This window comes from Buteo buteo, chromosome 19 (genome assembly GCF_964188355.1).
Source record: "Buteo buteo chromosome 19, bButBut1.hap1.1, whole genome shotgun sequence".
Lineage (NCBI taxonomy): Eukaryota > Metazoa > Chordata > Aves > Accipitriformes > Accipitridae > Buteo > Buteo buteo.
In genome coordinates this window covers 16,815,934-16,843,701 of record NC_134189.1, presented here as the reverse complement: position 1 = coordinate 16,843,701, position 27,768 = coordinate 16,815,934, and the positions used below count along the sequence as shown (strand labels likewise).

The window sequence follows — 27,768 nt, the reverse complement described above, 5'->3', positions numbered from 1 at the left end:
GTCAGACTCCGTATGCCTGTACGAATCTCACTGAGCTATGTCAGCTTAGACACAACATGGATGGAACAAGCCAAAAATCACGACTGAGCAATGACATTCAGACAAAGGAGATCTCTGAGTTTGGTCAGTGGCATTAAACGTCTAGTACTACTACAGAATTAGCTTTTGACTGTAAAGTTGTTGTGTGTTACTAGTATTCAAGTATTTCATAAGTCCCTTCGGAACTTATGGTGAAACATCTTTCATGCCTCTTTTGCTGGATATTGTTGAAAGCAGCTGTTCTCACAAGCAAGTATTAGAGAAGGAGGAACGTTTCCATGTAGATACACCTATCTCTCTAATACAGTAAACATCCTCCTTAAATACAATGCAACTACACACTTTCAAGTTAAAAAAAAAAAAAAAGAAAACAAACAGCAAAACAACACAAAAAAAACCCACCGAACAAACCATCACTGACTAAATCTTCTTACCTCCCTTTGTTAGTCAGAAGGGCTACCGACTGTCTCAAATCAGAGGCAGTTCTTCACAGTAAATATATGAGGGGATCTTATATCCTCCACGGCAACTACAAACACAGGCAAAATACTAAGATGAAAGGATATTAAAATTTGACAAAACTTTTGAACAGTATCCAGTAGACAGTACTCAACTCTTCTGTAAGCAAGCCAACCCAAGGGTATGCTGATCAGCAATTATCTCTCCTCTGGGATGAAGTAAACAGATTTATCATATTACTTATTATTTGTTACTCTACTACCAAGGAGGATTTACACAAGTGAAAAGGGGCCATTTTTAGAATTAGAAAAAACAAATAATGTAGCATGAATCACAGCACAGTAATCTTCACAAACAACTGCAAGAGTTGAATTTAGCCATAACTGGCTGTCAACCAACAGCCCGCTTTTAGTATGCAATCAACACCATTTTATTCTCTTTACACTTCAAACTACATTTCTTTATTCTGCTCTAAGGTACATTGTGACATTGAAGACATCTTGATTTTAACTCTTCTCTAGAAAAGAATTAGAGCATTAAGAGGCAGAGAACAGCTTTCCAACTATACATTTCATTAAAATGAAGAAAAATACAAAGCAGTTATTACACAGGATTTTGATAAAGTTACACCAAACCCCAAACATACGTACTCTGTAGATTACCATACAGAGTACTCTATACTGTAGTATAAAAATTAAGACACATGGATATATAGTCTGGGGAGACTTTTTCACTGTAAGGACAGCTGCTGTTACACAGTAGAAAAACAAATTCTCAGCATTGCCATTTCCAGTCAAAATCCAAAACCACAAGTTGCAACACTGGTCTATGCTCATCACCAGTTTCTTACCTGGAAGGAGTAAATTCACAGCTCCTGTCAACCTGGAACCAACGTTCTGCTTTAAACACAAAAAAAATAATCTGTGCTTTTTATCCCCCTCCAGGAGATAACCTAAGATTTGACAGCATATCTAGATCTATTTGTTTCTTCTACTTTGTCAGCTATATTCACGGAAACGTAACAGAACAGATGGTTGAAAAAAATCTTAATCTTTCAGGAGTATCAGGTTTTATTGTTGGTCAGATTTTAGTTCATCCTACGTTATTAAAAATATTATAATAGAGATTACAAAAGTGAAGCCCTTCAGCACTGTAACAAGTCTTCTCATAAATATATTTTGAGAGATTCACCTCTAGTTTTTATACCCAATTCTTCTCATTGTAAGCACTAGGAGACTACAGCTGTATTAATGAGTATTCATTCTTTTAGTCTTGATTTATATAATTGCATGCACACAGTATTTTAGAAAAAGGGATCTTATTGAAAAGGCATGAAAAAATTGATATTCTTTATTTTAAAATATTTTTTCCCTCGTATTGCTCAAAACAGTAGTGGAGGTGGGGCTTTTTTCCCCCCAAAATGCATAATTCAGAAATTTTTATTAAAAGTTGAAGCAACATAGTTTACCAAAGAGTATTCTTTGGTTGGAATAAGTAAACACCAGGATAACTAACAGATCTAAGGGCATCTTTTACTTGACTAAGAAAATCCATGTGAAGTTAAGGCCATCTTCTGCTGCTGGAATGTTTTGTTTAGAATATCTTGTTTCAGGGATCAAGCTGTTTATTTGACTTTCACAGCCTTGTGAATATAGGAGCCATTCACAGAATGTCTGCTTAACAACTTATAGAAAATGACTGAAAGAAACCATAGATTCAGCTGCTTTTTTAAAAGCCAACTTTCCTGATGAGATTATTTCTTTTTCTGTTGTACTTGTCATACATTAATGTGACAAGAGAAATGATAGGTTCATACGCAAGTTTAAAATGTCAAGGCATGAAAGCATTAAGTGAGGATATACCATCTATTTCAGACTGAAGTATTAAATAAGACTGGTTTTCTATGATAACCAATTCACATGCTGCATTGAAAAGCTGAAATCAACCATTTAAATTCCTATTATTAAAACCAATGCAGATTTAAACATAATTAACCTATTTGTTCCCAAATGAAGCTAGTCCAGTTTTAATATGTAATTTAAATTGGAAACTACTGATGTAATTACTTAATAGAATATAGAATAAAGGAAAAAAATATACAGTGTTGCATATTATGCAATTTGGCCCCAAACTGAAAAATCACAGTAACTTCAGAGAAACTTATATGCAATATAAGTATATGAGTATTATAAAAGAACTGATGTGTTTCTGCTCCACCTATTAAAGTGCTTTAGTAGACAGAACAAGACCTAGTTTAAAAAAGTCGGCTGTATACTATGCTCAAATGCTAGCAAGTCTTCCCACACAAAAATTTCCATCCACTTAAACAAAAGGCAGACATGTTCTTCATTCCCAAAACAGCACTCCTCACTCAAAAATCCTGTTATTCAGCTGTAGAAAACTGTAAAATTCAAGCCAACACATTCCAAAAGGACGGGTGATTTTGGGCACAGATACTTGGGTGCACTGCAACTCCTGAAAAGTGTGACTTTCAAAGAGCTTCATTCAGTACTTCCTCATCAAATGTGTCCCAGAAATAAGATAACCCAAGACATCCACAAACACATCTGAGATTTCTGAACACCCTTGCTGGTGTCACCTGACAGCGAAGGAATAAACATTCCATCCCACACCCTTTTCTCACCCACATCCTCAAGCATCACCATCTACCTTAAGACGATAGTGCCAGTGTAGTTCAAACATATCGTAGGCCAAACCAAACACCGACTAAAGCCCCAGATCCAAGTTACTGCCACAGCTGATCAGTTTTCAATTCAAACAGCTCCAACTCTAGCCATGACCTACAAACATATGAACAGCTTGCTAATGTGATCTAAACATAGCTGATGTCTTCCTGAGCATGCGGGCTGGAAGAGAAAGCCTGCTTAGTTCTGAATCACAGAAACACAGAACAGTTCATGTCGGGAGGGACCTCCAGGGGAGGTCCGCTCTCCTGCTCAGTGCAACACTGACAACACTGAATCCAGAACGTGTTGGTCAGGGCTTTAGCTGGATCTTCAAAACCGTCAAGGACAGAGATTTCTGGGATCCCTTGGAGTAATCTGTTTCAATGCTTTACTATCCTCATAGTGAAAAAAATCTCCCATTTCAATTTATGACCACTGACTCTCACCCTCGGGCTGTGCAGTTTTAAGTAAGATGGCTCCACCTTCCTGGTAACATCTTAGGTACTGAAAGGCTGCTGTTAGGTTCCCCCCAAAATTCTCTTTTGCAGGCTGAGCTTGTCCAGGTCCCTCAGCCTCCCCTCGTGGAGTACACACTCCAGTGTATTTTGCCAGGATTTAACTTCAACTGTAAAATCAGCCATTTTCTTTTGCTCACCTTCTGTAATGTGTTACAGATAATAAAGAACCTCTAAGCAAAAAAGTATAAATTTAGGATATTTATACAGTTACTCATTAAAGCAGTCCAGAAAGAGACTGCAGCAAAGGGTAAAATAACTACAGGTTTTTCTTGGTGACATTTCTCTACAAAGAAAATAAACACTCCAGCTGGGAGGGAATGCATTCTGTAGGTATTTGGAAAACCTATTAAAAAAAAAAAGTTCTTGAGAGACAGGAGGAAACCTCTACATGTTACATGCCGAAAGAAAGCACATGGAACTACTCAAAAGGGGAAGGGCCAATTATTTCATTAACACTTTTCAAGAAGGACAATAAGAGCAGTAAGATATTTTTCAGAACAAAGTGATCAATGCCTCCCAGCAAGCTGTGCCAGTTCCATGTATCTGGTACTCTAACAAAACTGAAATTCATCCAGGGACACATACAAAAACTGAAGTGGAGCTTTAGAGAGGCATGACTGTCATTTGAAACATAAACCACCACCAAAGAATTACATAATTTGTAGAACAGAAACAACTTTCAAGCATAAATAGTTTTAGCAATTCACTTTGATAACTTCAAGGTATAAACCAGCCAAAAGTCCACTTACCTTTTACTACTATGGAAAGTTTAATTAATTCCAACATATCCATTTGTTCACAGATATTTTGAATTTAAACTGATTTTTCTTTCCAAGACAGAAGCTGTACCATGAGAACATCAGATAATACGTTTCTCAAACCCAAGAAAAGAAAGTCACAGTTTCCATGAACAATATATGACTTCAATCCATGAATTCCCCGTTTTGTAAAGGTATGTGTGTTATAGAGGAAATAGATAGTGACAATTTTATATCTATCTTTGAAAACTTCATTGAAATCTTACAATTTTGAAGCTAATGAGGTTTGTTTGCTTTGTTTTATTAGAAAAAATACTCAGGCAAGGTCTACAATCATCTGTCAATTATAAATGACTTACAAGAAACTCATGAAGCAATAAAATTAAAAAAATACAAATACAAACTATATCTGAAACACTTCTATTTGGCAATTTTATAACAAATTCAAAAAAGAAACAAAGATTACGGATTACTTTATAGGTACAGAAAAAGCAGTAGGTGAAGTGCTCAAGCAAAAAAAAAACCAAAACACTGCATTTTTTCAAAAATAAAGTCACATCACTACAGATTTTATGAATAATACCCTTATTAAACAACCATTCCAGAACATCTTATATTAGTGGTGCTTTTAATCTGCACTTCATTTCGTTTGATAAGATTTTTTTTTTTGTGTATATAAGTAACATTTTTAACCCACTGGAGCTAAGCAAGACTCTCGTGTCAGTACCAATGCAGAAAGCATTTGTATTATATTAGGATATGCTCACTTCTGCAACCAAAGGGTTACTTTAAGTTTTATTCTATTTAATAAAAATTTAGTGTAAAAACTGCTGGTTATTAGTTTCACTGTAGTAAATTCCTCCCAAATAAGGAGGACTAACTCTGCAGTTTGACTGCATATATCCGTACAAATTTTACATATTAGTTCCTTCCAATAGTAAGGAAAAAACTAATTTCACGTTCACTATTAGAAAGGAGTGCCATGAATTAATTATGGGTACTATTCATCCCTCTAAGATTTCTGGGAAGGATGTTCAATGTATTTTTGTTCTTACAACAGATATTAACAGTAGTATATAGTCCCTTAGGTATGTAAAAGAAGGGGTTTTTTTATTGTTAAGGAAGGTGCTTTTTTTAAACAATTCTTCTGGCAGCACTAGTGAATTACAATATCCTTCAATATTATTTCTACCGTAATATATACATTTTAACTTTCATGCCTCTAGAAAAACATCTACAGTACATTTCATAATATAAAAATATATTACAAATCTGCTGAAATATTTACAAGCAATGTCCTATTATCTATATGCAACATTTTTGTCTCCATACAAAGACTAACAGGTTAGACACATCTCTATTTGTCAGTTAAAAAAAATCCATGGCTTCTTGCTTATTAAGCAAGAAAATGATTTTACTTTCCTTTTCAAAGCCAACTTTGGTGCATAAAGGATTGAATTTCTAGATTTATTTTTTTAAAAAATACCATTTTCTTTACATCTAGAAAACATTAGGCCAAATAAAAAAAGTATACTTTACAAGTGAATGGGGATTCTAAAGGGTCAAAAAAGTAAAATAAAACACCAATAACACTAACTGCTTAAGTACAGGTTTTTCAAAAACCGTCCATTGATACGGATCACATAAAAGCAGATCTCATTAACATACTATACTACTCCTGGAAAGGGGGTCAGACGTACTGCAACACTCTTAACATCTTTAAACCGTACTATATGTACCCATAGTTGATTGGAAAAGACAAGCATTCCATCAACATTTGTTTAAACATTATAATCCAACATATTTTAGGGATCTGCAAAAGGACACGAGATTACAAATGACAAATGATTACTATCCACCATACTCAAAGGGCAACAGGATAATCCCTTGGTAGCTGTTTTATTGTCTGGCATATGTTATATTTAGTTAACATTGACAAAAAGCCTAATAGCTTGTTAACAGTTCTCCTGGGAATTGTGAATAAATGGTGATGGTTACTTTTTCTTTTCATCAAATATAAACTACTGTATTCACTAAAGAAAAAAGCAGCTTAAAGAAGCAAGCATGCAAAGCCTTTTAGTTGTTCCACTAAGTTGCCAGAAGAGTGTTTGCTCAGTCTCCCACTGTACCATTCCATGAAAATGTGGATATACAGTAATATATTAATATATTCCACGGAAGCATCAACTTCATTCACAGAATGTTTACACTAAGCATAAATATTTATCTAAGAAAAAAAAAAAAGGATGGGATTTGACTAATGTGCAACTTTATTTCTAAATCCATTGTCAGTGACTAAGACTGCAGGTGTCCCCACTTGCTTGGTTTTTACCTCTTCAACCTCTTCTGGGGCATTGTTCTGTAAAAGAAAATAGTACAGTTTTACATAAAGACCCTGAGATATAAATTTGATCAGCTAGAGTATGCTATGAATTTATGACTATTTAAAATTTACTTTCATTTAATTTGATTAAAACTGAAAGCCATTTTAAATAATCCCATATTAGCATACATTTCAGAGAATTATTTCAAACTTTCTATTGGAGTCATCATTTTAGCATGACATTATAGCTGTCACTGAATTCCCTTAACTACTTTTTTCCCCTTGCAAAGTTTTGGTCTTCAACTTTATTTCTTTAATCTCCCACAGTTGGCCCCAAAGCTCTTTTTAATCACACACTGATCTATACTGCTAAAAATTTGGTACAACATTATGTGAGGGGACCTTAATTTTATTTGGGAGAGGTAGAAGGGCTTGCTCATTTTTCTCCAGGGGCTTAATCCCAAAGTCCATTACATTTTTATTTTAAAGGGTTATTTTTTCCTTTTCAAATCAAAATAATTGTCAAGTTCTGCAAAGGTAATCAATATATAAATAATTAACACTTAAATAAGATTATAAAACAGTCACTGTGTTAAGCAGTTTTAAAAAACACAATCCAATTTCCTCATAACTTTTTTATGATTTAATGTTAACATCAGTAATTCATATACTAAAAGTAAGTATTTTAAATACTTACATTTACAAAGATAGCAGATATAGTATGATGATTTATTTTCATATTGTAAACCAAGTTCTCATTAATTTGATTAGTGAAATACACTGAATATTAAAGGTGAACTGAAAGGCTTATCGCATATCAAGACCTCAGATAAGTGTTCTTGTTACTCCTTTAGCCACTAGGTCACTAGATGTTAAAGAAGAAACATAGGAACACTAAATTTCTGTTTATGGCAGAAAAAACTTTTTTTTTCCCCCAAACCAACTTTCATGGATTTTTAGTATAAGTCCATAAATATGTATCTTTGGACATTCAAAAACTTAAGAGTGAATTAAGCATTTCAGATTACCTTTAAAAACTGTACACACACAGAACTGTGGGTACTGACAATTATGTGAGCACACTAATAAAGGGGGGGAGGAAAATCAGGAGATTATTAGAAACAAGATGGATTAGAAGCCAATCTGAAGTCCTAAAAACACAAATGTGAATGCAGCTTAAAGACAAGTAACATGTACTGTCCCCTTCTGTCCCCCTCTAAAGAATCTCGTATTAAAAAAATAACAGTACTTGTATACAAGTACAGATTTCAAGGTAATACTGCATGTATTACAGTTGAATATAAAATATGTAAAGATAAATTTGGACTTTAAAAAAATTGGTATACAAACCAGTATGTGATCTTAACAGAAGTGATCTTTCAGGATTCCACTGTATGTACCTCCTTTACTAGAATTTCTGTACACCAAGCACAAAAAAGTAAAATACACTTGGTAAATACAAACATTCCCCGTTTCTCAGTAACTAGAGTTCAGTTCAAGAAGTTAAGTAATTCTGAAACAACTTAAGACCTCAGAACTTAACTCCTGGACGCTGACAGGATTGAAGCTCCCTGGTCTGGTGTATAATATATTAGCAATCCTGATCTTCCAACGTCAAAAAGTTAAGTGAGGCTTAAGACTATATTTAAGTAAAGAAAGTTTCAAAATTAGGACATTACCTGTATATGTTTGGGTCCAGAAGCAAGGCAGTATCTTTTGGTAGTTTTGATAAATGTACTACTTTAGTTTTTAACTGATGTCGCTCACTTTCATTTACCCACACATCAGGCAGACTATGAATAAATAAATAAAATAAAAATATTCAAAAAAGATCAACCGTTTTTCTTACCATAAAATTATGCGGTAAACTAGTACATATGAAGTTTTTTAAAGTAATCTTCACATTTCACTGGTTAAAAAGCATCTTCACTGGAGTGAGGAAAAGACAGCCAATCTTTACATATTATACTTCAAAGTTTTTCTCTCAGTGTGAGAAAGATACTTAACAGATTTTAGATTACTCCAGAAGAATACTAAACTAAACATACAATGATAATGGCACTACATTCTCCATTTTAACAATTTAATGTGAAAATGGGTAGCAGGGAAAACAACAGATCTTTGAAAATACTTTATTTAACTGGACATAAAATTCTTTGACACTGTCAAAAAAGCAAGTAAAGGCCACCATATACTGCAGGCACTGAGCTTCAAGTTATACTAATTTGCTTGCTCCAAGTTCAAAGCTTTCAATGTAAAAATGCTCCCACTTTACTGAAGCTAATTGTTTGACTATCTTCTCAGGAAATCCAGACAATCACCACAAAATATTTTGGCTATGTCACCGTTCTCATTGTGAGATGGAATAAAACTTAGTCTTTACACATTAAAGGGAATTGTTGTTTCAGTGCCACTTGCAGTGAAACTTGGGGAAGAGGGCTGGAGATAACATACACAATTGATCCACGTTTTGTACTTCAATTCTTTGAAACAAAATATGCCTACTTCAGAGTGCCTTATTGCATTATTGCTTCTTTTACTGAAACCACATTGGGTTTTTAAGGCCCTGCTGAAGTTTTCAGGTAACACATTCTTAAGAGAGGCACTGGGCTTGCAGAGGTCATGAATGTCTTACTGAAAACACGCTCTCCTGCCTCCTTCCAAAAGTTAGCATTGACCAAGGCTGTGCAGAACAAAAAAGTGATGCATTTTGCTTCCACTATTGAAAAAAAAAAAAGAAAGAAAAAAACCCAACCCTCCAAGAAAGAAAATAAAAACCAAACCCAAACCAAGAACCCCTTAAGATTATTTTCAGCCCACAAAAAGACTTTTTTTTTTTGTAAACGTGACCTAGAAGCCAAAAATTAATTTCAGGTTGGGGAAGAAGTTTAAGTTTGTAGTTAAGAATTCTAATGTTTTAAAAAATGTTTCAAATTGAGAAACTCAATATTTAAGACCCTCTAAATGAAACAGTTCTCTGACCAAAGCTATATGCAATTTTACAGACTTTCATGAATTATTAAACTGAATCTCTATTTTTCAGCAATGAAAGTTAGCTGTAAGTCAAATTCAATTTTTTGGGTAAACCATCCAAAAAATGCAATGAAACAGAGAACTTCTATCCCAGTAGGAAAAGGAGTTTATCCTATGATACTTTTCCCTTTTCAGATGAAGGTGGAAGAAAAAAAAATTAAAAAAAAGGGAGAGGGGGACTACCCATGAGGCAATCCATATATCTACTAAGGTTTAATATGGAACATGAAAGGTGAAAAAACATCATAAGACTTTTTTTTTTTAAATAAACCCAAAATATTTTTTTTTGACAAGCAATATTTGGAAGACATTTTTAGTAGAAGCTATATGCTGAAGATGCAAAACGATACAAACAGCAAATAAGAAAACTATTCACATGCAAAGACTATTTGAAATATAAAGACAACAACTCAGTATGCTAAGAAGTACTGGCACAAAGAATAAACTCCTGCTCTAAAAGTTATTTCGCTCTTGTATAGGAAACAGGTTAAAGACCAGTATTAACTTTTCCTGAAAAAACTCCTTAATGTACAGATGATCTGGAGCAGTTTAACAGTTTCTCAAGACAACTCAGAGTAGAAAAAGTTAAATCATTATTACCAGTTCCATCTGAAAGGCTGATGAACAGCTCAGCACAATGGAAAGTAATCATCATGACTGTATCCAACTTTTCTAAAGTGTACGTATGTGCAAGCGTCTTACACATTCACTGTGTAAGACAGATGGATGACATGAGCAATGATACCTTGCATTTACTGTTCTTAACTGTAATAACCAAGATGAAATTGAATCTACTCAACACTCAATAATTTAAAACTACATCATTCGGTACAGGAAATATACCGTCTACCTAACCCAATCAAGAGGCAAGAAATATAAATATAAAACACATTATTCCTTTGACCTGACAACCAAATCTACATTCTATCAGGGATGTCTTAACATTAGTGAATAACTTGTCTTCTCCAATACAGAGATTCTAATATTGTATTCATCTGCATGAGCAAAAAACTCATTCGACTCTGCATTAGGAAAAAAGTACTGTGATTTTTTTATTTACTTTTCATTTTCCCAGAGTGTTATATGCTTTTTTTAAATGCTTTTTATCTTAAAATGCAATTAACTGTCTTTATCTGTAATATTTTAATAAGAATAATTTCAGAAAGCTGTTACATGCAGTATTACCAGCTGTCCTAAAAGGAAGCAAGAAACTACACTTTTTACTACAATGTTTTAGTTATTCTCTCCCAAACTGAATTGAAACTTGTAGTCTACAAGTGCTGCAACGAGCAGCAAAAGCTAAAGACACTTTAAAATTGCAACAAAATGCCAAATGTTGCTGCGGATAACTTATCAGCAACTCTAGTCCTCTGCAAATAAAAGTTATAATAGATTCACACTGCCAAGTCCACACTACTGCACACGGCTAATTCAGGACACTACAAAACTGAGTTAATTTAAACCACTTCACCAAAGCAAAGGTAAATTTCTGTTATGCTAAGGCTTAGGATCACCATCCCACCCACTCACTTAAAAACAGCACTGAATCTAAAAGATCCCCCTGTTCTAAAATTTAATTGCATGAACTATGACTATTTCATCTGAAGCTTAGATATCCTTACCTAAACAATTCTACCAATTTAGAGATATCATATCTTCCTGGTAAAACTGAAGTTCCTTTTAAGAAAGAGCCTCTAAACCTGCATGTCCTACCTAATTATGCAGCTATTCATCTCAGTGTGAGCTAAACGTCTCAGTAACTTCCATCTTAACGTGAACTAAACATCCTAGTAACTTCATCTGTATGGAGGACCGTGGATCCAGGAATCGGTATGCAGGACTATGGATCCAAGAAATAAGTTCTATTATAATTATTCTTACCTTTAAAAGGAAAGTAGTTAATCACCTTAAAACTTGTGGAAGACATGGAGCATACACCTACTGCCTCTCCTAAAACTACTCTGCCTACTGCTCTCCTACAGCATAGTGGAAACAAAACATTCATTCTACTTTTCCATATAATTAAGATCAAAGTATTTACATAAAAATTCTTTTCTGTGTCAGAAGAAAGATACGAGATCTCAGCTATTTCAAAGAAGTAGATAAATTATTTCTAAAGTACATTTACTACTTCACATGTCCCAAGCCTACCCAAGGGAAGTACCTTCATCCTGTATTACACACAAGGCTACCCATTTGGAACGGGGCAGAACTTTGAGGGAGGTGGGGTGGAAGAGAAAAAAGCAGCCAAAAATGCTGGAAGAGTATTCCAAGCTTCCGTGGCAGAATCCAAAGAAGCAGCAATATGAGATGGATACCTTAAAGGGCCAACTGTGGTTATTACACTGTTAAATTGTGGCAGCTAGACAAAGATTCTTGTAGTATTACTGTTACGCTGATGATTGTACATTTTTCAGTACCTAAAAGTATTTCAGGATCATGATGAATCAGTGGGTAAAACAAAGTTGTCTCAGTGATAAATTTCCTTATGTATATGGCTGGAAAAACCAACCTGAACTCTTCATTCAATAATTAGAGGACTTTGTTATTAACACCCATAGTGACAAAATGCATCAAAAATACAGCTTCAAATTTACCTGAACTGGTATCAGAGTCTAAAGACTTGAAAGCTAAAGTAAAAATCAATTGAAGCATTGCTTATTGTTTTTTAAACTTCTAGATTACTTTCTAAAACCCATTTTTTACAACATGAACTTTAATTTAAATACTCAAAGGTGTAACATAATTTAGTAATGACAGTTCATTTACCCCACTGTAAATCCTTCCCCATTTAAATCCTGTATCACTAGCAATATACTCACATGTCCTCTGGTGTCCAATGAAGCAAGAGTTTTATTTTTCCAGAATCTTCTTTTCTTTTAGCTATTACCTGATAATAATTACATAAATCATAATTAAAACCAAATATGCAGATTTTTTCTCAAAAACTGTCGTTCTTCATGTTCAACTGGACATTCATAAAAGCCAAACTGTTTTACTCTTTGAAAGTTCTATTAATTCTATATATAAAGTAGAAAGTACATATCACTACTGAAGCCATTCTTGGCAAGGTTTAATATTTTCCTTTAACATTTGCCTACTGAGTGATCCCTGAAAAAAAAACAAAAACCCCAAAAAACCCCAAACCCACAAAACGCATCCTGTAAGTAGTCTTCTTTCTTTTAAAATAGTTCAAATTTTTAAGCAGCTACTCCAAAAGCTTTGAAGAACATACATTCTTCTACAAATATGCTCATGTAGTTCCACAAGACATCTATAGAAGGTGCAAGAAACTGATGTGGCTTATAGTTTAATTATAGCATGGCATAAGGATAAAATTTTCTCTTACAAATGCTTTAACCTCTGGACACGTCATATGTATAACTTTCTCATTAACCTTTACTCATTCCTTTTCAATACTTAAATGAAGAACTGAATGAGGCAAAGGCTGACAGAGATTTTTTAATGCATACATAACAGGGACCCTTAACACTGTAGAGAGTACAATTGCTACTGTTGTTATATGAATGACAAATCAAATGACATGTCAAAAACCTGTGAACAATTGAGAGAGTGTAAGCAGAACATACGTACTCCCCTGGTAAGGTCCTGGACAAGAAGTGAGAACTCCTTTCTCAGTTTCTCATACTAGCTCACAGCAGACCAGCACATAAGATACTCTCACAGAGAATAGTTTTCAGGTGAAGGACCCTGAAGCTATACTCCCACCTTTAGCCATGATAAAGTTAGAAATCCACACAGAGAAAGTATAAAAAAGATATTGTTCATTCAGGTACAAATATATTCTTTAACACCAGCATTCAGAAGGTACCCCAAAAATTTATAGTATCCAGAAAGACAGGGAAAAGCCATTTGCTTCCTCTTCTACTGATTTACCCTCATCTTCTCCTTTACTACGGCACAATACTTCATACAGATTTTCCCTATTTGCTTCAAACACCAATTCTCCCACTTTCTGCACCTCTGAGCATAAAAAGCTTACTAAATCTTTCAAAGATTCTATACACAGTCACTGCAGATACTGTAAACTTTAGAAGTTTACTAGAGAACCTATGAAGCACAGAAATACAGAAGGGTGGCAAGTGATCTTTATGAAAAAGGCTAAAGTAAAATGCATAAGGAACTTAAATACTGAAGTCCATAATCTGCATCAACCAAACCAATTTCTCACAACTAAATATCATGGTATATTAAACTTAGTCATTACATTTCAAGGAATTCACAAATTTGTTTAAAGTTTTAATTTTTACAACTATGCAGTGATCCTCTAAACAAAAATGATGCAGAGAAAAGTGACCATGGATTTAACAGCCAGATTATTAATACAGATATATGATATCTGCTTGTAGATGAGAACTGGAATATTGGGTTTGCATGGCAAGGCTGGGGCAGGGCAGGGGGTGGGGGAGAGACATCTACAGGGGTGGCATCTGTGAGAAGTTGCTGGAAGCTTCCCCTATGTCCGACAGAGCCAACGCCAGCCGGCTCCAAGACAGACCCACCGCCGGCCAAGGCCGAGCCCATCAGCGACGGTGGTAGTGCCTCTGGGGTAACGTATTTAAGAAGGGAAAAAAGTTGCTGTGGTACAGAAACTGCAGCCGGAGAGAGGAGTGAGAACATGTGAGAGAAACAACCCTGCAGACCCCCAGGTCAGTGCAGAAGGAGGGGCAGGAGGTGCTCCGGGCACCGGAGCAGAGATTCCCCTGCAGCCCGTGGGGAAGACCATGGTGAGGCAGGCTGTCCCCCTGCAGCCCAGGGAGGTCCACAGTGGAGCAGATCTCCACCTGCAGCCCGGGGAGGACCCCACGCCAGAGCAGGGGGATGCCCAAAGGAGGCTGTGACCCCATGGGAACCCCGTGCTGGAGCAGGGTCCCGGCAGGACCTGTGGCCCCATGGAGAGAGGAGCCCACGCTGGAGCAGGTTTTCTGGCAGGACTTGTGGCCCCACGGGGGACCCACGCAAGACACAGATGCATATTACATCTAAGTACTAGTTAAGGCTGGGGTTGCTGTCAATCTATCGCATGATCAATAGCACTGCTTCCACAGGGATTTACAATATAATGCATGGTGATTCCAGAACATCATAGATCTCTGCGAGAACCACCCAATATCACCACCTGCATTCTCCAACCGGGAGAAAAAAAAAAAAAAGTACAAACTGACATTAACAATTTCTCATTTTCAGTACAAAATTCAGGAGTCTGCTGTCTTACCATCAACACACTGAAGAGAGAGATATTTGTAAAAACTCAAAAAAAAATGAAACACTGATGTGCAAAAGAAATTCAAGGTACAAAATTTAGGGCAATTCAAGTACTGCCTGAATTGTACCACTGTAAGTACCATTTTCTTATTCTAGAGCCCTAGTAACATCTTCAAGCAATCAGTGCTAAACTAAGGGCTTGAACCAGCTTTCTCACACACACACAGAAGTTTGACAGGAGGATAAAGTACCTTTCAGCAGTAGAAAATAAAAAAAAAATTTTCATAACGGAAGAGCTAATCATATATAATACATGAAAACTATGAAAGTTATAGCTAGGATGCTTTCACACAGAGAGATATACTTGTATCCAATGTGAATTTTGCAGACATTTTCCCATATCATTGGCTTCTCTTGTCCCTACCAAATTATCAATATTCAAAATCTGAGCAATTCACTTGTTTTTTACTGGGATGGAAGATCCTCTCTCCATATATGGAACAAGCCTATCTTTAATATTAAAGTAGTATGCTAGCTTTCTGTTAGGCAACAACAGAAATCTGGCATCTATAGCTGTCATTGCTTTTTCCCACATATATTTTGAAATTGTAAAATTTTAAAAAGCTTTATAAAAGATAGAAAAAGTATTCAATTTTATCACAATTAGTGCAATGAAAATTTTACCATCCGCTAGGCAGGCTAGAGTCAGAAACACAGCTCTGATGCAGAAAAATGCAAAATTGCAAAAGTTTTGCAAAAAACAACTGAAAAAATTATTTGCTATTTTGACACTAGTAATCAGAGCTTTATAGTCAAGTCTGCAAGAGTTACAAATGAAATGGAAGAAGTCTACCATGTCTGCAATAATGATGCTTTGAAGACTTAAAAATGTTTTGTAAAGAACTTAAGTCCATTTAAGTTTTTCATTTAAAAATTTAATTCAGCCACTAGATGTATGCTCAGTACAGCTTTATTTGAAAAAGACTCTTACTATATTTTTTAAATTTCATGCACTGTCCCAGAAACAAAAGGGAAATTTAATTTGAATTTATCTCTGTGAAGGAAACGTGCATCACAGTTGTCTCAAATCAGAAATGGAGTTCTGCTGACCTCTTCTGGAAGATGAAAAAAAATTCACCCTATAAATTGGTATGTGTCTTACTTTATTCACTTATTGTGTTTGAAAGTTTTAAGATTTCAAAACACCTAAAACTAGTATCAAAACATGTGCTTGCTGAACTGAAATATCTGAAAAAGCTAAAAACAGTGAAGAACACTTTAGTATTCAAGTATTTTAGAGAATTAATTCTAGCCATTTCAAAAAACGCGGGGGGGGGGGCGGGGGGGGGGGGGGATGGAGGACAGGGTAACCTATAAGCTGCGGTTTTTAATCAGTATAGTATCTGCTCTTTAGGTTAAATGGAAATGCTTGACTTTCTCCATCTGACAATTCAGAGAATCAAACTACCAAGAATTTGACTCCAACAGAAAAAGCTAAGCAGAAAAAAGCCCCAAAACATAATGAAGTCAAAGATGAACCCTGGATGGCAAAAAACATTTCTTCAAAAAGGCTTTATTGATAACTGCATTCTACAGCTTTCCACATCTATAAAGAAAAGGATGAGTTTAAAAAAAAAATACATATATATAAAAGCAGTGCATTTTCATAGGAGATGAAATGTGCCTACAGTGATTGCTTAAAAATTATTCACATTAATGATTTTTCACTAGGATATCCATCCTGTAAAATACTGCATTGTGCTGACATTACTCTTATGCTGCATAAAAAAGATAAACCTACATCATTTATGTCAGTTTTCAGACAGCAAGACAATTTTATCTTCATTTTTTTCACCTTTCAAATTAATGCCCCTCATAATTACACATTTTTTCTGAAGGTGGACCACACAAACTGTATTATACTATTTAGCCCGTCACTATTCAAATTCAATGTCCTAATGCTTTTAAGTTATATAAAATGTGTTTGCATTAGAGGTGACCACTAGCTCAGTATAACAGTGTACATCCGCAAGATTGCTTCTATTCTACCTTTTCTTTTTAAAGCAGTTTTTAGGCTCAATCTCATCAATATAGCTGATGTCCAGCACAAGCCCACACAACTGTAGCAGCACACGAAAATAGGGTAGCAAAGTGCAGCATAGGGCTGGAATCTTAGAACAGTTCTCCCACTGCTACAACCTCTCCCACAAATGAAGTTGAAGCAATTTCAGATCTAATCAACCCCCTACCATCTCAAGTGACGCATGCATGGATAAGCTAAAAGGATTTTCACCACTTCCTCCAAGTTAATTCGAAGCAGTTTTAGAGCACATTCCTCCCTCTAATTCTTTCTCCTATGAATTATTCCAATAGCCAGAGGTGAGCTGCCACAACCGAGTGGTCTGTCTGGATAACCTTTCAGATTAAAGCTAGTTGTGAATTGGAAGGGAATCTGCTTTTCTCACAGCATTGTAAAATCCATGTTGGCCAGCAAAACTAGAATGAGATTTAAATACAGTAACAGCTCAGCCACCTGCAAACCTCCACTTGCAGCTGGTGCTCAATGCACATAAAGTTCAGGAATAATCATTTGGGAAAAATTTCTAATACAGGCCACAGATATTTATAGCAATCATCAGTCTTGTAGAACAGGACGAAATAAGTTTCACGCACATAAAATCAACTTTTATTTACGGAAAGACTGACAGTTCAATAGTTTGAATCATGTGTTAACCTTAAGCCATAACTGAAGACACAGCAGTCAGCATTCCTTCTTTGGACAATTTGCAGTTCATCTTGCACTAGTCTGCCAATTTACAAAGTGTGCTCCCCCTCACCCCCCCCATTTTGTCCCATCTCTTAATTTTTTTCTTCAGCTGAGTCTCTACCTTTTATGTGCCTGTATCTCCCAATTTGGTTAAGAAAACCTGAGGTTACATAGCTTTTTGAACTTCTGATCCCTGTACCCCAATTCAGTGCGCTTTTTTTCCCCGTTATGAACTTCTCTAAATTAATCCTGATGTCTAGCCTATCCAAACACAAATGAAATTAACAAAACAGTATATGGAAACAGGACTAAAGGCCAGTTTCCCACCTGGTACTTTTCTCCTTCTAGCAATTCACTGACATTTTGGTAGTAAGTTTATTAAAAGAAAAGAAAAGGGGGGGGACAATACATTTATTCAGGATTATATCCTTTAAACTGAAAAAAAGGAATAAAACCACATTTCAGATCAGCATCTTTAAATATTCAATTATACAATTACGCTCAAAATATTCCTTGTGATAAATTGGCACTGACACTCACGACTATGGAAATGCCATCTGAATTGCATTCTTATCTAGAAGATATAGACAAATTTTTCTGCAACACATACTTGTTGTTAGATATTTCCCCAAGTGTATCAGACAGGAAATGTTGCAAGCTATTCAATTTGTGAGCTAGAACAACTATTAACACTACTTGTAAAAAGTTAATTTACTAATAGAAATGGACAAATCAACAGCGTAAAATACCCACTGTTACTTACTTCTGATTAAATGCCTACTGCAGTAAGAAGAAAACAGAGATCTTTCTGAAGTATTAGATTTTTTAGACACATAGGTAAACAAATAGAATGTATAATATATACTTACAGTACTATGAAATACAACACTGTGGCCTTTTCCTAAACTTTCTATATGTGCCGAGAGGTTAAAGCAGATGGCTCGATGTCTTATAGCATCCAGTGTTTGCGCATCAAAGAAGTCATGAGGTCTTGCTAGAAAAAAAGGAAAAGAGACCCTTAGTGTTAAACACATTGAAAGCATTCAAACACAGTCAAGCGTGTAAATAGGAGAGGTGTCATTAGTAAATCATTTATCATTATGGCAGTAGCACTACCTTGTCAATGAGTTGTAAACATTCATTTAACTGAGGAAGAAATGACTCCAAGAGGGGCACAATTCATTTAAGTTTGGTCAAAACAGATTCCTTGTAGATGAAACAGCTATTTTGACAAACTGAATTACACTCACTCATTTTTTTAAGTTTCAAATGAATTTTATTCTTTTTTAATCTTCAAAATTAAGAATTCATTAATTTTGGTGAGTACCTCTGGGAACATCCATTGCTATAATCTCTTTAAAAAAAAAAGTTCCAATACAAAGAAACTAAATGCAGAACTCATTAATAAATGTAAGTTCTAATTTATTGCAAAACCAGTCCAGTTAGGTTGTGATGTTTATGGGAACCTAACTGGCCAAGTCACCCTTTCAGCACAGTCAATAGTTTCAATATTGCTGCTGTGACTTTTTGAAAAATAGTATTAAAGTACTTTAAAACATGATAGTGCATACAACCAACATCTTAAAAGCTGAATTGTATCTATACCTTATTTCTTAACTTTACTAAAAACAATCTGGTCTGATCTAATTTATAACCACTGAAAAATCCAGCTATTTCCAGTGAGTACTGGGATGCTGCAAAGAGATCAACAATGGCACTAAAACCAAAACTGCTTCATACTGCAGTGGAACACAAAGCAAAGTATTAAGTAAGAATTACTGTGAACATACAGAAAACACTAGCTCATCAAGAAATCTTTTATCTCTAGAAGTAATAATGCTGAAAATTCACTTGAAAAACTCCACACTGCTTGATACGTTTCTATGTACAAATTGTCATTCCATGTTCTTTGATTATTAGTAAACAGATTATTTTCTAGCCAAAAAGCACCAGCTACATCACACAGTACACTTCAATTTATAATGAGTAAAGTGCAATTAACATCCATCTGATATTTTACAAGTAGTCTAAAACCAGCAGGCACTAATAAAGACCTTTTCACTTCAGAAAAGGATTTTTATAGTTAAGGGTTTCTTGAACAGTAAAAAATTACTGAATTCTGATTAGGAGTGTAAAGAAGGTCTATCAATTCTACACTAAAAATACTTTAACTAAAAAATAACTGCTACTAGGCATATATACTATGCATATATTTGCATACTGTTAGAAATACTTCACACAAATATTTAAAAATATACCATATAGTACAGTAGTAAAATTACATGAGCAAATAAAGTATGAATGAAAGTATTCAGATTTTTTAAGCCTTATTTGAGAGCAGTAGTTCTCTATATAACACACTAAAATTAAAATTAAGAATGAGTCATGAGTTGATATTACATTATTGACTATCCCATAATCTGCAAAAACAGTGATTCAAAGTTCTGCTGTCTTTATTTAAAACAACATCTATATTCCTTTTCACCAAGATTATCTATCCATTATTTCAAAACAAACTACAAATTCCACTTAAAGGTAGTATTTGCTACACTCCTACGACTAATTGTTGTTAAGCATTCATCTGTACATTATGGCCTGTCCTTACTCTATCTCAGCTGGATACTGCCAATTAGGCAATCATCTCACTGAAACGTTTTCTCACTGTAAGTGGTAACATAGAACCACAGCTCATGCTGCAGGTGGTCAGTGATGCAAGCACATAAATATTTTACAAATAAATATGAGGGAAGAAGGAAGGGAGGGTAGAAAGTAAAAGACAATCCCCAATTTTTGCTTTTGGTTTCACATAGCAAATTTCTTCAGGATTTACCATTGAATAATATTCAACAGATGCAGAAGAAAGGGCATAAATTGTCAAAGGCATATGAATAGTTTTATTAATTCCTTACTAAGTGTTAATGCTGTATCTTCTACGTATCTTAAATCTATTCCCTCAAAGTTATTTTCAGAGTAAGATATCTCCCTTCCTGCTTAATACAAGTTCCAAGTACACATCAGTTAAGTCAAATAAATTAGAATCTTCATCCCAGTAGCATTCTAAATTAAAGTCCAAGTCTTAGATAACTAACATAGTCTTACTGTCAATTCCATGAACAGTTAAGTTTCCTTATCTTGCTTACATTTCTCCAGTGAAATTAATTGTCATGCTTGTTAATAACTATAGCGTCATCTTTGCTATTGGAAAAGCAAGTGACAATACTGTAAATATAATCTTAGGTTCTGAACAATTCTTTGAGGGTAGCTTCAGAACACCAATACTATTACCTATTTTAGAGACACACACTTTCAATATGTTTGGCTCTATACCTCTAAATGACAGAGTACATGGGGCAGTGAATGTGTATAAGGCTATCCAGAAGAAAAAGCAAGCTACTGACTGGAATCCTGAATTATTCTGGAGCATCAACATTTACATGGTAAATCAGATGGTCTCTATAGCACCATAAATGTAACCAGCTATAAGGGTGTCTATAGTAAAACATGCTTTCATCCTAAGAGTACTAATTTCCAAACTTAAAAAAAACCCCACATACTGTTAACAGACAGGAAAAAAGAAATCCGAAATAGTTTAAGAATGGCAAGATGTTACAAAAAAAAAGGAAAAAGAAGAATGAAGTAACAGTAAGAATTCTCTTTATAGTCTAAGTTAGAAGATCATGTTGTCATCACATATAAAGTCACAGTAAAGTCTCCTTTTTTTATTTATGCATTAATGTCTCAGAAGAGTGTTAACCTTCAGATATAAAACAGATGAAGCAAATTTATTGATTTGCTGTATTTAAACTACTAAGAATTTATACACAAGTATGCTGCAATAGCAGCATGTATTAGCAATCAATTGTCAATAAATATTTAGTAAGCCACTTACGCCTTGCAAAAAAAAGCCTGGGTCTAATCAAACCAAGAGGAGGTAGAAAGAACACATTGATAACATTTTTTCCAGGAGAAAAATTGTTTTGTGATGCAAAACTGTAATTTTTCATCAAATGATTATTTGTGAATGATTTAAACAGATTGTACACTATCAAATAGCATCTTGCTGGACATCCATTTGTCATAACTTCCTGTAACACAACTTGCAGAGAACCTGGTACATATGTTCAACACCTCTCCTTTTGGACAATTTTAAAATATCTAAATATAAATCTATGTTCCTAGCTTTATATACTCTAGACTGCAAATACTTAATGCTGTTATTTTGTTACTTTCTCTTCTTAGATAAAGGTCCTTCCCCTCCCCCGTTGTTCTTGAAAAGGCAAAACACACAAACTTGCACTCTTCAGTCTTTAACTAAAACTAAGCTAAGAAACAGAAAGACAAGCTAAATTGTATCAGCCCTTTGTTACGTTCACCTAATCGACAATAATCCACACAAAGTTTTAAAGAAAAGCTACCAATACTTAGCATTTTCAGAAAATGCCATCAACTTTGGATATATTTCTGGGTCACATACCCTCTGGAGAAATACATTACAGTAGTCAGTTCCCAACTCAGTTAGAGATGATTTTTGCCTTAAGGCAAAACTCTACAGCCAGCATTGCATTCATCTCAAGAGGCAAGAAGATAAAAAAATTGCTCAAGCAGCTGTCATTTTTCTTCCTGCGCAACACTTGATCAGGACAGCAGAGCATTCAAGTACTACAGTCTGGTCTTTAACATTCCCATAATATTTACTACTTACTTTTTTTTGCCATAGATTCATTCAAGAATTCTGAAGTAAATTCTTATTATGACTATAACACCTTAGCAGATAATTTGAAGTTTTAACTATGAAGCTCTGATTTGAAACTTGTAAGTCAATAATGTTCCTCAATTACTAATAAAATGCCAACCTGAAAAACTATTTCTGCATATACTGGGGGGGGGGGAACTGAATTAAGGTGCATTAAATCAGCCACCTAACAAAATCAACATGGAGAAGTAAGCTAAGATGCAACTCAGAAATCTCTGAAAGTGAAAATTTTGAAATGTCCAGTCTTGGACATCTATATTTTGTTTGAGTAACACAGTCAATGAATCAAGATAATCTTTTAGGAACCTGCAACTATTCCAAGTAAGTCTCTCATTGAATCCAAGGTGAACTAAAAAGATAAAAGCATTTAAAAAAAAAGTGAAAGAAAAAAAAAACCATAACCAAAGTTAACAGTGACTCTTTTAGCACTGAACTGCATAGTTGTCACACAGTGGGGAAGACAGACAGAGGAAATAAACTTTTCAGAATTTTAGGTGATACTGTAACTGTCCAGGACAGGCTTCTTTGCATTCAAAGCAGAAACATGACCACTGCTTCACAAATTTCAGTTGCTTAAAACACAGGTGAGGTATTAAGATAAGAATAGTCACAATCAAGTGATATAGAGTAATCACTTAAGACCACTAGTATGTGCATCCATTGTTGCAGTACTATTTGAGTAATTGGTAACTAATTCTTCACAGGAAGAGAAAGATCAATACAGCGAAGTATTCTGCCACAGAAGAGTTCTGGAAAAATAAGATTGTAATTACTGACCCAGCGAAGTAACACAAGTTTTACAGCACACCATCACTAAAATCCTACCACCAGCCAGGAGACAGGACTGAAATAATTGCCTGCTTATGAACAGAGCTCAATTCCTGTGGACAGTATGAGATATAACAGGTCCAGTGGTTCATAAAAAAGGTGTCTGGCACTTCTCTCCAATACTGTAAGGTTGCCTTTACACCACAGGTAAAAATTAATACAAGTTTTTTCTTCAGCTGTTGACGTAGCAGCAGGAAAATAAAAAATCCAAATCGGTTTTTACATGTCTCTAACTGTCACTGTAACAGTTTGAAATTAGTAAATAATCAGAGTTCAGTACTGGAGAGTTGCATCGAAAGCAATTATAAAACAAAGGTAATGTTTTTAACAAGCCTAGTCTTTCCTAACCATTTCTGTTCTCTAAATAAATTTGACATGGTTATTTAGTCTGATGCTAGGACAACACAGGAATCAAACAACTGGATCAAACCAGACTAGAAAATGTACTAGGTAAGTGATTATTACTTGCTAGAGGAAACAATTCTCACTTTAAATGATAAATCACACTTCTCAGCACATTGGTTCACATAAAATTAACAAATATCAACTGTGCAGAGCAAGATTTTAAAAATGTAGCAAGTCAAATCTGCCCCAAATTAGATCTTGGTTATGCTCATAAAACTGTCATTAAGCTAATGAAATGTGCTCGAAAGAGAGCTTATATAATATGCATTTATCTCTAATTTATATAAATCTGCAATCTCTGTCTGCAATACTGAACTTCAGATCTCATCCTCACTAAACAGAACATTTTCCAACAGTAACATAGTTAGTAAACCAAAAGTGACTCTAAAATGAAAAGCATCTTTTGAATTGTAAATTCAAACTGTTGCTCACAGAAAACTGATCTTTTCTACTGAACACATAGATGCTTTAACCTAAAAAGGAACACAGAATCTGGAATTGTCTTCCTCCCATCACAAGGGATGCCAACAATATTATGCTAAAGATCACCAACTCTATCAGACCCACTTCTGCAGAGAAACAACCACACTGAAGAGGAACTTCCTATCTAAGACAAAACTTTCAAGAACTTCTACTTCTGGAAATACTTACGTAATGATCGTCGTCTCTTGTTCTTTAACTTTCTTCTTTTATTCATTCCAGCTTTAGATGGAGATTCTTCTTTGGCCTTTGGCTGACTGGCAACTTTCGAAGAGTTCTGCTGGCTGAAGTGTGTTGGCACATGACGGGCAAGTCCTCCCTGAGATGCAAAGCTGGCATTGCACCCACCAACTACACACTAATGAGAAAAGAACAGAACAACTGTATCAGCATGTTATACGGCACTCATTCATAGGAGTTTGATAGATCTTTCAGTTTGACTTTTCTTGCTCAACCTCCAACACACTAAAAGGAAAAGAAATTCTTAATGACCATGCAATTCTTAAAAAGAAAAACAGAAGCATAACCTGAAATAAATTTCTACCTGAACTTTAGAACTCTCAATAATTATTCCATGGTATAATAATTTTTTCTATGCTATATAATATTCTATAATATTGTATAGCATAAAACCAATCTCAAACAATGTACTGACAAACTCTTCCCACAGAAAATAAATGCTTCTGAATAACTTTCCCCTTCACACACCAACATCCCCTTGTCTTTCAAAATACTGCACTGTTATTCTGTATTTCTCAACAGTTCTCCAATCTTCTGCATTTGATAACAGTAATGTTCTCCAACATCCTCCTTTCTTGTGACGAGGCAGAAGAAACCATACATCCTTACCCACCTTATCTTACTCACATTAAATCTGAAACAGCTTAATGCTTTTTGTAAATGCTATACAAAGCCAATAAAGTTATCTTACAGTTCTGTCTAAAACTTTTAACTTCAGTAACTTGAAAGTTGTATTCATTGTTTATACATGTATTTTGGGATGCTACTATTACTTCAGAAGTATTTAAGAAAGTTCTTATTTAAAGAAAATGGCCTCTCCTTCTCAAGCAAAAAAATAAGAAAAGGTCCAACAATAATTAAGCAGAAACACAGAAATCACAAGATACATGCAACTAAGCTAGTACTGGCTACAATGATTATTGGTATTTTTACAAGTATTTGGTTTATATTTACAATTATTTCATTTGCAAAATGAGTATTTAAATTATACAGTTGGGGAGGGAGGCACAAACTTTTTCTTTTGTGCTCTGACCTTACAAGGGTAATAGAAAAGTGATTTTAAGATACACATTCCATCATTGGCTGCAATGAATTGTGTATCCACATGATTGGTTTTTCTTCTTATCCAGAGAATAGTAGTAGGGCAAATGAGTTGACCAGCCAGTAGTACAAACCGCATCACCACTCTAAACCATTGGAAACTTCTTTTTCAACATCTGTTCTGCTCCTCCCCCTCCTTCCCCTCTTCCTCAGCTCTTCCATCTGTACCCATCCTGGTTTCAGCTGGGATCGAGTTAATTTTCTTTCTAGTAGCTGATATAGTGCTATGTTTTGGGTTTAGTATGAGAAGAACATTGATAACACACTGGTGTTTTCAGTTATTGTTAAACAGTGTTTACGTTAAGTCAAAGATTTTTCAGCTTCTCACGCCCAGCCAGCAAGAAGGCTGGAGGAGCACAAGAAGTTGGGAGGGGACACAGCCAGGGCAGCTGACCCAAACTGGCCAAAGGGGGATGTCATGTCCAGTATATAAACTGGGGGGAGTTGGCCTGGGAGGAATCACTGCTCAGGAACCAACTGGGCATTGGTCAGCAAGTGGTAAGCAATGCATTGTGCATCACCTGTTTTGTATATTCCAATTCTTATTATTGTCATTTTATTATTATTTTTATTACCATTATTATTTTCTTCCTTTCTGTTCTATTAAACTAGTCTTATCTCAAACCACGAGTTTTACTTTTTTTTTTTTCCTTCCCCAATTCTCTCCCCCATCCCACTGGGTGCAGGGGGAAGCAAGTGAGCAGCTGCATGGTGCTTAGTTGCTGGCTGGGGTTAAACCACAACAACCTCTCTTCTGTAGCAATTCCCGTCAAAGCAAACTGATGAGGCAGCTCCAACAGGAGTTTGGGTATAAGTAACACTGCAACTATGTATGCAGTGCCAAGGTTTCTCTGAAGACTAAAGATGAATTTGCAAGCTCTTACAGTAATCTGCCCCAAGGCTGCAAATGTGATTGAAAGACAAGAAAACAGCAGTAGAACACCACTCAGCATGTTTTGTCCCTAAAACCCAGCTGTGCTGTTTTGTCCCCAAAACCTGTGTTGTTTTCCATCTGTGGCTGCAGAATTGAAAAGTCTATTTTTGCCTCAGACCTAGCAAATTATCTTCCATGCTCTTCATAAAACAATATAGTGTCCATGAAGAGAAAAACCTGCGTTATCCCCAAGGACTAAATACTTCCATAGGACTAAAAATATGTACGTATATTTCAAGACTGTAAAAGACAAAAAATAGGAGGACATTTTTCACATTTTTATTCTCCCCCCCCCCCCCTTCTTTTTTTTAAGTGAAGTTAAGGAATGTTTTCTAAGTACTGAGCTAGCTACAAACATATAATTCCCTGTCAAAAAGCTTTAGGATCCTTCACATCGTATTTGTTCCTCCCTGTCTCCCCCACTAATAAGTATCTTAAGATTTGTGAAGATTTTTAGCAAAAACCTACCTACGCTTTTTTACCTTGCTCTATAATTTCCTATGTTCCAACAACAGCAATATTGTATACTTACACTGTAGTGACTCACCATGCTAAGAAATCCCAGCACATCTATGAAATTCAAAACACTCAAGATCCAAATCTCATTTACACTACAGTAACCTCAATGCAGTATTTATTACTTCAAATTAATAATGAAGATTGAAATTTATACTGACAGAATCATAAAATGGTTTGGGTTGGAAGGGACCTGTAAAAATCATCCTGTTCCACGCCCCCCTACCATGGGCAGGGACACCTCCTACCAGATTAGATTGCTCAAAGCCCCACCCAACCTGACCCACTTAGTTGTATTAAAGATGATCAAACTCACCATCAACAGATACAGGTAAAATACATGTGTGCATTAGTTCAAACAATTTCTTATTCTCCAGTTTTTAAGTCCTTGAAATAGCTGTCTTGCCCATAAATGCAGTTTCATCAAACTAAACTAAGCAACTAAACCTAAACTTAGATCTGCCAAACACTGACAGAAAAAACACACAAAATCCCCCATATCTTGAAGTTCAATCACACTGAGAAATTAAAATTTCAGTCTTGCCAATGCCTGCTAGAGGTCAAAAATAACCTGAAGTCTCAGTACAGTGCATGCATTACCACATTCCAAGTTTATTACAATATAATATCTAAAGGCAATACCCTCTGAAAACAACACATAAACTTTGTGTCAGGCACATTTCTAAAACTTTTTAAAACAT

General features: G+C 35.2%; 1 protein-coding gene across 4 annotated transcripts in view; it reads right to left on the bottom strand.

Moving 5' to 3' along the window:
* Positions 1-4,741: 4,741 nt before the first annotated feature.
* AEBP2 (AE binding protein 2) overlaps positions 4,742-27,768 on the bottom strand; it is a 52,278-nt gene continuing 29,251 nt past the window's right edge. For 2 of the 4 annotated variants that reach the window (XM_075051351.1, XM_075051349.1), the window contains 6 exons: positions 24,448-24,634; positions 18,680-18,804; positions 12,640-12,707; positions 8,464-8,577; positions 8,135-8,201; positions 4,742-6,820 (listed from right to left, as the gene is read on the bottom strand). In XM_075051351.1, coding sequence (XP_074907452.1) covers positions 8,147-8,201; positions 8,464-8,577; positions 12,640-12,707; positions 18,680-18,804; positions 24,448-24,634 — 549 coding nt within the window. In that variant the 3' untranslated portion in view covers positions 4,742-6,820; positions 8,135-8,146. The remainder of the gene's footprint in view (positions 6,821-8,134; positions 8,202-8,463; positions 8,578-12,639; positions 12,708-18,679; positions 18,805-24,447; positions 24,635-27,768) is intronic. The other 2 variants (XM_075051352.1, XM_075051350.1) reach the window with 2 other exon arrangements.